Source organism: Prosopis cineraria, unplaced genomic scaffold (assembly GCF_029017545.1).
Source record: "Prosopis cineraria cultivar Desert tree isolate PC_DT_omini unplaced genomic scaffold, ASM2901754v1 PC10, whole genome shotgun sequence".
Taxonomy (NCBI): domain Eukaryota; kingdom Viridiplantae; phylum Streptophyta; class Magnoliopsida; order Fabales; family Fabaceae; genus Prosopis; species Prosopis cineraria.
The window spans coordinates 33,731,377-33,744,229 of NW_026555341.1; the positions used below are offsets into that span (position 1 = coordinate 33,731,377).

The 12,853-nt window shown below is 33.0% G+C and overlaps 1 protein-coding gene and 1 long non-coding RNA gene across 4 annotated transcripts in view; both read left to right on the forward strand.

Moving 5' to 3' along the window:
- Nucleotides 1–301: 301 nt before the first annotated feature.
- LOC129322655 (uncharacterized) lies at nt 302–1,877 on the forward strand. Its single transcript, XR_008596272.1, has 3 exons — nt 302–489; nt 1,149–1,214; nt 1,765–1,877. It is a non-coding gene; the product is annotated as an uncharacterized LOC129322655 (long non-coding RNA).
- Nucleotides 1,878–5,363: 3,486 nt separating this feature from the next.
- Nucleotides 5,364–12,853, forward strand: part of LOC129322647 (mediator of RNA polymerase II transcription subunit 25-like) — a 31,989-nt gene continuing 24,499 nt past the window's right edge. For 2 of the 3 annotated variants that reach the window (XM_054968958.1, XM_054968961.1), the window contains exon 1: nt 5,364–5,872. In XM_054968958.1, the coding sequence (XP_054824933.1) occupies nt 5,775–5,872 (98 nt within the window). In that variant the 5' untranslated portion in view covers nt 5,364–5,774. The remainder of the gene's footprint in view (nt 5,873–12,853) is intronic. The other variant, XM_054968959.1, reaches the window with a different exon arrangement.

Sequence of the window (12,853 nt, forward strand, 5' to 3'; positions counted from 1 at the left end):
AAAAATGATAATAATAGGAATTTATATTATTTGAGGTTATTTAGAAATAATATTACGATTAGGTATTTAATTATGAATTTAAAAATTTAAATTTAAAACCACATAAGCAATATTTAGTTAAGATATAATACATAAATAATTTTTTTTATGTGTGTGTTAAAAAAAAAGAGAAGGTAGAAGGAACTAAAAAAAAGGGGGGGTGGAAGGTTATTGTTTCTAAGTCCCACATTGGTTAGATGAGGGAAGAGAAGAGGTGCCTTCATGTATAAAAAGGAGGGGGTGTGTGCATTAGGAAGCATGAGAGGCTAAGATGCAATTTAGAGGAAATTGCAACTTTTAGCCCAAAGGTTTGAATAATTAAATTCAAACCTATAGTTTTTTTTAATATAATTTTGGGACTCACAATTCCATTTTTATATTATTTTTCTCTCTTCCTCTCACGTTGCTCGGCGTTTTCTCGCAAGGGAGGATTATTTTCTTTTTCTTCAGGTATGTTCTAACTTTCCTGTTTAGATTAGCATTTAAAAATTTATTTAATTATAAAATTAATTTATAGTTATTTTCTAAATAATATTAGCTTTCTAGTGATATGATTATTTTGTAGGATAGAGTAAATATTTTAATTAAGATTTTTCTATAGGATAGTTAATCTGATGATATGATGGATTAAAAATATAGGTTAAAACTCTTAGGGATATAATAAATATTATAGAATATTTTTTTGAGGTTGAAACTCATGTTTAAGAATTTTTGAGTTAAAATCTAGATCTATATGGTTGAATTTATGTGGAATCTGAGATGTAGGGATAAATCTATATTATTAAATATTTATTTAAGTATGAATAGGTATTTTTGAGATTATAGAAAGGTGATTTGAGGCTTCAGGATAATTTTAAAATTTAATTTATTTTTGGATAAATTTTTAGAATATAGAAGGATGAAATTGTGATACTAGAAGTGATTTGAGGATAAAAAAATAGTTTATTAGGGTACGAGAATTTTAGAAAAGAATTTGGGAAGTTAAATGAGGCATAAATCTTAAATTAGTGTTAATATGGATTATAGATCTAAGACTTTCTAACTATTTAAATTAGAGTTATTTATTTTAATGTAAAATTAATATATAGTATTGTGAAATAATTATGTAGATTATATTGACAAAGATAGTGGTGAAAAAGGAGTTGTGAAGGGGAACTTGTTATTCAAGACACAAGGTAACCATTATTAATGTGTTGTGATGGGTGTGTTTGTGAATGGTTATGTGTTGTTTTGTTGTTTGGAAAAATTATGAATTATTGAAAATAAATACTGTTATATACTTCTGTGAAATCAATGCCAAGTGGGTTAAAAATTTATTTTTATTTATCATGATGAGATATTATTATTCGGATATATTTCTGTTTGAATATTTGAATGATGCATGACTTGTCAGGGTATTTTAATGTATGGTGTTAATGGGAATTTCTGTTCGGTTAATTATTACCATGTGGTAAGCCCTCATTGGACCCAATGAGTGGTGTGTCGCTTGGTCCAACTCACCTTTGGCCGGGTGATTTGGCGTCCGAGCATGGCGAAAGGAGGATATAAGGTGCAGTCATGCAAATTAAATACTTGTTCGGTTTGTTTGAAAATATTGTTCAGTTAAATGTTTTGTGTGCCCAATTAGCAATCGCATGATTAGTTACATCCGCATGTATCATTACATATTAATTTTTGGTTACTGGGACTTTTAAGTCTCATTCCCCGTGGTTAACATTTTTACAGGAGCGAGTCCGGCCGAGAAAGCACCAGAGGTGTAACTATGGTGTATGAGACACCATCTTTTACGTTGCCTCTTATTTTAGATTATATAATGTATCTTGTGCCAATTAGGACATATCTTCTTTGTAAAGCATGTAAACTCTAATCCTTTTTATTAAAAGTATTTATATGACCAAGAGGATTATATCTGTCCCTCTTGATTCATGACCTGATTTAAATATCATGCCATGAGGATCCTGTCTGTCCCTCATGGTTCTAATTATTTTTTTGAGATATTTTAAGACCTGTGGTATATTGTCTTAGATGTACCATGGTAGAAATTTTTCTACCATGATAAGGGTATGATGAGGGTTCAATGAAAAAAAATGATTTATTGAATTAATGATTTGCGAAAAATTAGTTTGTAAATTTGAGGGTGTTACAGTTAGCAAGGTTGAGGACTTATTTATTAAAGGGAGATAGAGTTAGGGTTGCTGACAGAGGTTCTTATAATAGTTTGATGTGATGTGAGAGAATGGCATCGATGCTCAAAAAGAGTAAGCGAGTACTAGATTAGGCAAACTTGGAGTTCTTCCTTGATAGACTCTAGCCACTTTTGATAAGAATTTGTTGAGGTTGAGTTCGTCCCTTTACTGTAATGGTTCTGTCATCAGTTGGAGAAAAGAGACTTTGAGAGAGGGGGGAGAGGGCTTGAATGCGATGCATCTATCATCAATTAGAGAAGAAAGATGCAGAGAAAGGGGGGAGGGGGAGGAAGAGGAAGAGTGCTCGACCATCACCAACTGGCCAACTAGAGAGAGAGACACAAAAAGAGGGGGGAGCAAGAAGGGGGGAGAGAGAGAGGAGGGAAATGTTAGAATATATAGGCCCCACAAAACGAACGTTTAGTCCAATTTAACAGCAGTGGTGAGATTTTCCCAAATTTAATTGTTTAAGATTCAAACTATATTACATACGAGTTTACAGTTCAGATTACCTTTGGGCATACAATTTAGAGTCTAAATTACTATTTAACCGACAAAATTAATTGATCAAATTAAAATGGCTCAATTAAAACAAAACATAAAACTTTAAGGACTTAATTTTAAATTGAGAAAAACTGTAAGGACTAATAGATATATTTTTCCAAAATAAAATGAACATTTTTTGACATTTATAAAATGAACATTTTCAAGTTAGCATTCTTTGAATTTAATAATTTAATATAAACATAAATTATGATAATCATTTAAGATAAATATGAAAATCTATGTACAATTGTGTCAATATTTATATGTTTCTATATTATGCAAAAATTATTCATTTGACCTTTAATTTTTAGCTTGGTTATGACTTAATCTTGCAAATTTAACTCATCAGGATATAATCCTTGAAGTTTGGTTTGTTTAAAAATTTCATCCTTGTCATTAATAGATCAAACTGGACCTCATTTATATATATCACAAAAGGTGTCATTAGTAGCCTATAAGATTTATATGGCAATAATACATTAATAAAATAATCAAATTAGACCTCATTTATATGTGTCACACAAGGTGCTTACATGGCGTGCTCATTACCACCCTGTAAGATTTACATGGCAATAATACATTCAAAAAATAAAATCATGAAAAGCAAAAAATAAATTTGAAATTTAAAAAAGGGGCTGAGACAAGTTTGAGCAAAGGATGAAGAGATACTAAAATTGAAGGCAGGATTGGGAAGTAAATAATTTGATCTTCAAGTTACTCTGAATCCTTCCTTGAAATAGAAATAGATTGTTGGGGCAACTATTTGCTTTGTTTTTTTTGGGTATCTTCCATATAAGAATGTGATGAAAATTTATAAGAAAACATTTATAATTCAATGCACATTCCTTGATTGAATTTCACGACAACCGAAAGAATTTGGTCTCCAAATTACTAGTGGTCAACATAGAAAAGAGATATTCTGTCAAAGATATCATGAAAGATTGATGGTTTCAATATAGGTTCATGACACCAATTACATTTTTAATGTAGGAACCAAGTTTAAAAGATTTTGCACACAGGGATAATATTGAAGAAGAAGTGGAAAAAAATGGTAGGCATAGAAAATGAAATAAAAATATATGAAAATTTTGTAGGCAACGAAGGAGGGAAGCTAGGCACGATAAGGAAGTATTCAAATTGCTCCACTCCACAATCATCCTTGCCACTTTTTAAATTTTAGATTTCTTTTTGGTTTTTTGTGATTTTATTTCTTTTAATGTATTGCTTGATAAAAACGTCATGTAAGCACCATTAATGATATAAGTTGTAACAAATTGAATTTAAAAGAATGAGTTATAATTATAATTATAATTATAATTAAATTAAAAGTTGAAGATGAAATAAATAACTATTTCTTACAAGTCTATGCTGTTTTAGAAACATATCAACACAATAAATATGGAAGAGAATTAAATTTAATATGAGAATTTTATATTCTACAATGATTATTAATAAAACTTTATCAATTTAAAATACAACAAACACAAAAATATATTGAATCTTCATATATTGTAAAGTGTGATGAGGTTTTCTATTCACTTGAATAGTAAACTTCCATCAAGTTTTTTTTTTTCATGGTCAGCTTTTTTTTTCTAAATTTTTATTTTTATATAATTTAAAAAAGATGAAAGAATGTGGGGCTATGATTAAAAATATAAATGTAAAACCTATAATAAAAATAAATAGTTAATGTGAGGTCATGGTGAAAGGGGTAGCTTTGGACATGTTCTTAACTAAAATAAATTATATTACTCTTGTTTAAAAAATATTTTTAATTAAACTATATCTCCAGTAAGTTAATTATTATCTTTAAATTAACATTAAAGTAGCTTTTTAAAATAATTTGAAATATATTCTTTTGGATTCTAATTATTTTAAAAATTTAATAAAATATTATAAAGACTCATAAAATAATTTTTTTTAAAAAATAAGTGATATTTTTTCAAAAATAAACTGAAATAAATGGCCATAAATTGTTTTTAATTTATTATTCTTAGGCTTTCTCTTTATATTTTCTATTTATTAAATTTTTGTATCATCACTTATAAAAAAAAGCTCATTAAAATCTTCTCTTTTTTTTTTTCTCATTCTATTATGATTTTTTTAAATTAAATAATGTGTTAAGATTCTTGTGTGACATGAGTTATAAAATCTAGTTGAATAAAATCAAATGAAATAATTTTAAAGAAAAAGTTGAGAAAATATAATTGCGCTGATTACCATTGATTTAAAGAATTATATAGGATTTTCCAATTTAAAGGATTTAAATCCAATGTTTTAGATTAAATATTTTTATTATATATATATATATATTAAAGTTAAAAATATCTATAAATATCATGTTATATTGAATATACATGTGCAAATTATGGCTGTATTGCTAGTTGTACAACGTAAACAACACCAATTTACTATTACAAGTTTTTTATGTCTATTAAATTAAATTTTATATGTGTAATCAAACACGTAGCACTGAAGTAATTTATTTAATTAAAGATAAATTGTGCTTCATCTTTTTTTTTTTTTTTTTTTAAGTTTAGATTCTTCCTTAAACCAGGAAGGAAATAAAACAAAATTCATATCCAAGTTCCTTCTGATTTTACCCATTGCTCACGAACGCGGCGCACCAGGCAAGTCGTTATACTTCTCTCCGCGCGTGATGAGAACAAGAAGCAAGCCTTGTGACTTCTCCGATGAGTTGTTAAATTCGTTATAACTACCAACCTTCCGTTCACAGAGCGAGCGCTGGGTCGCTCTCTTGCCATTGCCGGCTGCGGATTCTCCCTCTTGAATGCTAATTCAAAGAGCACAACATTTTTAATGCAATTCACCTCTTTCCATTTCTGCTACGCCTTCCGCACAATGAATCTGCCACAAAGCATCGTATAAATACTCACTGTTTCTTTGTATTTCCAGAGAGAATAGGCTGAGGCGAATGAGAGTGATCGTTTGGTTCAGACCTGCTTCACTTTACCGCGTGTCTCGAAGAACTCTGGATCAATCATGTTGGAGAAACAGCTGATTGTCGTAGTCGAAACCACTGCTGCTATGGGGCCGTATTGGCAAACCATTCTTTCGGATTATCTCGATAAGATAATCAGGTTCCGTTCTCTTTTGGTATCTGCGCTTAGTTATATTGAATCATGGTTAGGGATTTTTTTTTGTTACTACCTCTGAGTTATGGCGTTTTTCGGCTTTGATTTTGGTGTATAAAGCTACAGTCTGCCTCAACTCCAATTCAAGTTTATTTCATTGACTTGATTTTTCAGATTTCAACTTCTAGCATGTTGTGTTAGTGATGTAAGTGAGTCTTATCCCTTCGTAATTACTGCCACTTACATGGAATTGACGAAACACCGTGCCCCTTCGCCTTTTCCTTTCAAGTTCTAAGAACTTGAAGATGTAATGCTAATCTTGTAAGCTAAGTTGTTCTTGTTGGTTTACATGTTGTGTTTGTTGTCTTCATTTCTAAGTTGACTGTGGATACTCTTTTTACGAAGCAAATGGCTGCAACGCAATCAGATGGTACATTCAGAAACTGATCTCAAAAGTGACAGTCTGATAATTTATTTTCCGTTATTAACTATCTCTCAAGGGTCTGATTGAAGAGATATAGTTAAACCATCACTTAGTGGACTTGGGATTTGGTCATTTTAATCAAGTTGCAAAAGTTGTTTCATCAATTGTAAAAATTCTGCTGAAGTTGGATGAAATCATGGTTGAATACTGTGAATGCTTGATACATTTTCTTGGCTGCTGAATCAAACCTTGGGGAGATTGCCCCAAAGATCTAGTTGTTTAGGGGAGAGAATCAATAGCTACCTGCTTTGAATTTCTATAACATTTGGATGTTGGGTGAGTCCTGACAGCTTACCGTCATTTTAAAGGCAGGATCATTCATTGCCAATATATTTCTGGTTACATGGGCATGGGAGGTGAATTCAAATACATGATCCCCACCACCGAAAAAAAAAAAAAACCAAAAGAAAAGAAGAAAAGTTAAAAATGGCAAGACCCCTGTGAACTGCATCATGTACCCTTATTTTAAGCACACTGTTGCGCTTTTCTTTTGGACCACGTATTTTTTCTTCATTTCTCTTCATTCAAGAATTAAATTTGATAGGAATGGATTCGATGCTTTCTCCTACTCTGTAGGCCCCTGCGCAATGGGAAAATTGATGCTGGACAAATAGAGCAATGAAGGAAAGAGAGAGATTATGGGATGACAGAAAGTGGGGAAGGACAGAAGTGGGAAAACACAATTCTTACACACATTCTCAGTTCTGAATTCATGTCTGACAAATCCAAATTTGTAGCAATCCTTAGAACTTGAACTGGCAAACCCCAAATGATAGAAGAGAAATCCTAAATTACTATTAATTCCCAATTAATTTAAAATACTGTTGTAACGCCTAATTACTACTGATTAATTCAATATCCAAATCGCTCTAAATTTTCAATGCACGCAAATTTCATATTTTATACTCCCGTACCCAATATTTCTTTCCTATAGTGTCTGGCAGAGACAGACATGTTTATGATTCAAATGTCTGATGTTGCATTTTTTGTTAATTTAGTTAGATTTTGAATTATTATATAGTTAGTATGAGTTATGCATCAGTGATGTCTGATGTGAGTTAAATTTTTGATATACTGTTTATTTTATTATTAAATTATTGTTTTTTACAGAACATGAACTGCCTTATAACGCTGTATGTACCTACACAACATGTTATTTGCTATTAATTAATAATGATCAAGTGAATGTGAAGGTAAAAAAATTCAGCGCCTAAAAGCTCTTTTTGCCATGAGATTACAACAAAAATAAACGACTTTTCCTTTGTTCTTAAATTTTCAGTCATGTCTAAATGGTATCATGACACAGAGGGAGTGTGACAGTTCAACACTTAAATTAGATAAGAGATCTCATCTTTTTGTTTGCATATACTTGAGCCAACACTCTTGTATAATTGCTGTATAATGTGTTGAAAAATTCTGTTAAAATGTCTAGTTATATATTGTAAATTTATTTTATTTCTTTAATAGATAGATTAGTTGATAGTTGGTGGTTAGAGGTTAAGATAGCATTTATTATTCTATGTTGATGTACTCTTATAAATAGCATTATGTAAATGATAGTAGTGAAAATAATAAAAGAGTAATTTTTTACCAAATTTGTCATAGTATCAGAGCCTATTTGAGGCTTAGAGTTCTTTTGAGATTGGGTTCATTTTTTGCATTAGGGTTTCAATTGTCTTTATGTGTTAGGGTTATGAATAGTCAAACTCACTGTTGTTGGAGACTATATAGCCTACAAGCACTGGACCACCGCCTTCGCCTGTTGCCGACTGACTGGACCTAGAAGGCTGACCATCGTCCGCCGCCATGCGCTGCCCGACTGAATCTGCTCAGTGCTGCATTTTCGGCCCGTGAGAGCACGTATGGGCTTTGTTTGGCCTCCGGTCACCTCCATTTTGCTTGGAATCTCCTTCTCTCCTTGTTTTAGTCATGTTTGACCAAAAAAACACATATGATAGTATTGGGTCTTCCTCATTTGGGGTTTCTGGGGAGCTGCCAAGTGTTTCGGTTGCTCATTGATTGACTGGAGCCAACTTTCTAGCCTGGTCTTAGTATGTTCGTACCTTTTTAAAGGGTCGAGGGAAGCTTAGTCATTTACTTTGGACTGGTTCTAAGCTAGGAGAACCTAAGTTTGATGCTTGGGATGAAGTTGACTCAATGGTAGTGTCTTGGCTGTGGCAATCTATGGCCCCTGAAGTTAGTCACACGTGTTTGTTTCTATCCTCGGCTAAGGAGATTTGGGATATGGTGCATCAGATTTATTCGAAGGTGAAGGATGCTATCCAAATTTATGAGATACAGACCAAGATTTTCAATACCAAACAAGGCAGTAAATCTGTCACTGAATACTGGACCCTTATGAAGAGTTTGTGGCAAGAATTAGACCACTATCAGTGCATTACTTTGAAAGATCCTGATGCGGCTACCTTTAAATGCTTGATTGAGAAGCAGAGAATTTTTGAGTGTCTTGCTAGGCTTAATTCAGAATTTGTTCCTGTAAGAGTTCAAATTCTTGGTCAGGAAGATGTTCTCTCTCTCAATGAGACCATTGCCATTGTATTAGCAGAGGAAGGCCGTTGAAGAGTGATGATAGAAACTCCATCTGTGGAAATCTCTGCCTTGGTATCAAGGAATGTTGCTCCTTATTCTGTGGAAAATGAGAAATGAGGAGACTTTTCCAAGAAAGAACCTATTCAATGTTTTCATTGCAAGAAGCTGTGGCACACTCAGGAGAAGTGCTGGAAGCTGCATGGTAAGCCTCCAAATATGAAAAAAAGGCAAGTTCATGTGGCCACTGATTCTACTAGGGAGAATTCTAATCAGATTGACCTTAAGGGAGAGATTGAAATACTAATATCTATGCTAGAGTCACTTGACAAGGTGACTACTTCTGGTTTTGGTACAGGTATCTGTTCTTGGGGTTCTTAGGTATCTCCTTTCAGCTTTCATTTGTCTTATTTTTATTTGCATTTAATGCCTCAAAACAAGATTTTCTTCACTCTTGGATTGTGGATTCTGGAGCCTCAAATCATTTGACAAATTTCTCCTAGAATTTCATATCTTATAGTCTATGTCCTAGTACTAGAAAAATTGTGTGGGGTGACGGGTATATAGCTACTGTGGTTGGTTAAAGGGATGTTAGATTGAGTGATAGTCTTCTCCTAAAGAATGTCTTGCATGTTCCTAAACTATGCACAAGCCTTATCTTTGTGAAAAAACTTGTTATTGATTCTGGTTGTTATATTCTATTCTTTTCTCTCTCTTGTTTTTTTCAGGAGCGAGAGACAAATCAGATGATTAGACTTGCTGAAGAAAGAGAGGGATTTTATTTTTTTGATGAGCCAAGTGAATATAGTGGGATTCAAAGCTTGATGGCTTCCCCGTCTTCTGAATCAAAAAAAGTCAAGTCTAGAAAAGATCAGATTTGGCTTTATTATTGTCGTTTGGGTCACCCTTCATTTAATGTTTTGAAAACTATGTTTCCTTCTTGGTTTAAAGATGTACCTGTTGAGTCTTTTTTTGTGATGTTTTCGAGTTTGCAAAACATAAAAGATCTTCATATCCGATGAGTAATAAAAGAACTTCTATTCCTTTTAGCTTGATTCATAGTGATATTTGAGGTCCATCTAGTGTCCTTAATGTTATCGGGTCTGAATGGTTTGTATCCTTTATTAATGATTGCACTCGTGTAACATGGAGTTATTTGATAAAACAAAAATATGATGTTAGTATTATTTTCTCACTTTTTATAACATGATTAAAACTCAATTTAGAGTTGGGAAACAAAGGTTTAGGTTTGACAATGCAAAAGATTTTTTTAATCAATCATTGTCCATATTTTTTTATACACATGAAATTCTACATGAATTAGCCTATGTTAATACTTTCCAAAAAAATGGGGTAGTTGAGAGGAAAAATAGTCATCTTCTTAATGTTACTAGAGCCTTATTGTTTCAAACTAATGTGCCTAAGTAATATTGGGGAGAAGCAGTTTTAACTATTACACACCTGATTAACAGACTTCTAACCCCGGTCCTTGGTTCAAAAAGTCCTATTGATGTTCTTACCCAATTTTGCCCTAATTTTAATGCATCAAGTGGACTTATACCTAGAATATTCGGATGTGTGGTCTTTGTTCATGTGCTTTCTCAACAAAGGACTAAACTTGACCCTAGAGCTCTTAAATGTGTGTTTGTTAGGTATTCCTCTACTCAAAAAGGGGTATAAGTGTTATCATCCTCCTTCTAGGAATTTTTTTGTCTTTGTTGATGTCACTTATTCCAAATCTGATTCTTATTTTAATACCCCTTTTGAAAGAGAGAGCCCTCTTAGTGAGGACTAGGGTCATGATCCTCTTGTCAATGAACTTCTTTGTTCCTTACCTAGTGAGACCTTGAAAGCACCATCAACTCCTAAATCTACTCGTCCACTTCAGGTTTTCACTTGGAAGAAGAAAAGAATATCTCAACTTACATAAGTCCAATCATCTGAAATGACTCCTGCTCAAACTTCTAAACCTGTGCATGAAAATTGTGAGGTAACTCCTGATCTTCCTGAAAACATTGAAATTCCTTCAAGTTCTCATGATATTTCTGATTGTCAGGATGGATTTGAAAATAATTCAGAACAGCTTGATTTGGATCTACCTATTGCTCTGAGAAAGGGGGCCTGCAGTTGTACCAAAAAATCCTTATACCTAATATCTTCGTTTCTTTCCTATGAGAAATTGTCTTGCAGTCACAAAGCTTTTCTCACCAGTCTTCATCCCATCTCAATACCACAGTCTGTATCTGAGGCATTAGTATATGATAATTGGGTTAAGGCAATGAAGGTTGAGATGGACTTACTTTAGAACAACAATACATGGGATCTTGGTCCATTACTGAAGGGAAAGAAGCTTGTTGGGTGTAAGTGGGTCTTTACTCTGAAATACAATTCTGATAGTTCTTTAGATAAATACAAGACTTAGCTTGTTGCCAAAGGATATACTCAGACATATGGGGTTGACTATGAAGAAACTTTTGCTCATGTTACGAAAATGAATATTTTCTGTATTTTATTATCTTTAGCAGCTCTCTATGATTGGGAATTGCTGCAGTTTGATGTGAAGAATGCATTCTTACATGGTGACTTAAAGGAAGAGATTTATGTGGAGATTCCTTCTAGTTTTGGTTCTCATCTTCCTCATGGTATCGTTTGCAAGCTAAAAAAGGCTTTGTACCGCTTGAAACAATCACCCAAGGCATGGTTTGGCAGGTTTTCAAAGGCCATGGTTGGCATAGGATTCAAACAGAGTCAAGGCGATCGCACTTTGTTCATCAAACATTCATCTTCAGGGGGAGTAACAATTTTACTTGTTTATATTGATGATATCATAGTAATAGGGAGTGATTTGAAAGGGATTCAATCTTTGTGAAGTCAACTGATGAAAGAATTTCAAATGAAAGATTTAGGGAGGTTGAAATATTTCTTGGGCATTGAAGTGGCGCATTCTAAGCATGGCATCTTCATATCCCAACATAAATATATTCTTAACCTTCTCACGGAAACAGGAAAAATGGGGTGCAAACCTTTGGACATTTCAATTGAACAGAATCACAGATTTTGCAAGAAAGGAAGATGTCTTGGCAAACTGAAGAAAAGTCATAAGCCCAGCAAACCTCCTTCTCATTGCCTTTTGTCAATAAGGAATCCTATCAAAGGCTTGTTGGTAAATTGATTTGTCTAGCTCACACTAGGCAAGACATTGCCTACGCTGTGAGCGTGGTAAGTCAATTTATGCATGATCCTAAAGAATCTTATCTACAAGCGATTTATCGCATACTTGAGTATTTGAAGGGCACTCCGGGAAAAGGCATTTTGTTTAAGAGAGGGAAAAAATTGACTCTTGAGGCATACACAGATGTAGATCATGGAGGGGATATGGATTCTAGAAGGTCTACATTAGGATATTGACGCTTCTTGGCTCAAATCTCATTACTTGGAGGAGTAAGAAGTAGGATGTAGTATCTAGATCTAGTGCTGAAGTTGAGATTAGAGCTGTAGCACTTGGAATTTGTGAGTTGTTGTGGGTAAAGATAATTTTATCAGATTTGAGAATCAAATGGAAAGGTCCAATGAGACTTTATTGTGACAGCAAGTTAGCTATCAACATTGCTCATAATCTTGTACAACATGATAGGACCAAGCATGTTGAAATTGATCGACACTTTATCAAAGAGAAGTTGGAAAGTGGTATAATTTTTACTCCTTACATACCTTCTGTTGATCAATTGGTAGATATACTCACAAAAGGATTGTCAAGTGAACATTTTCATACATTAGCATCCAAGCTGGGAATGGATGACATCCACTCTCCAACTCAAGGGGGAGTGTTAAAATGTGTAGTTAAATAATGTAAATTTATTTTATTTCTTTAATGGATGGATTAGTTGGTAGTTGGTGGTTAGAGGTTAAGATAACATTTATTATTCTGTGTTGAATAACAATATTTAATAGTAAAA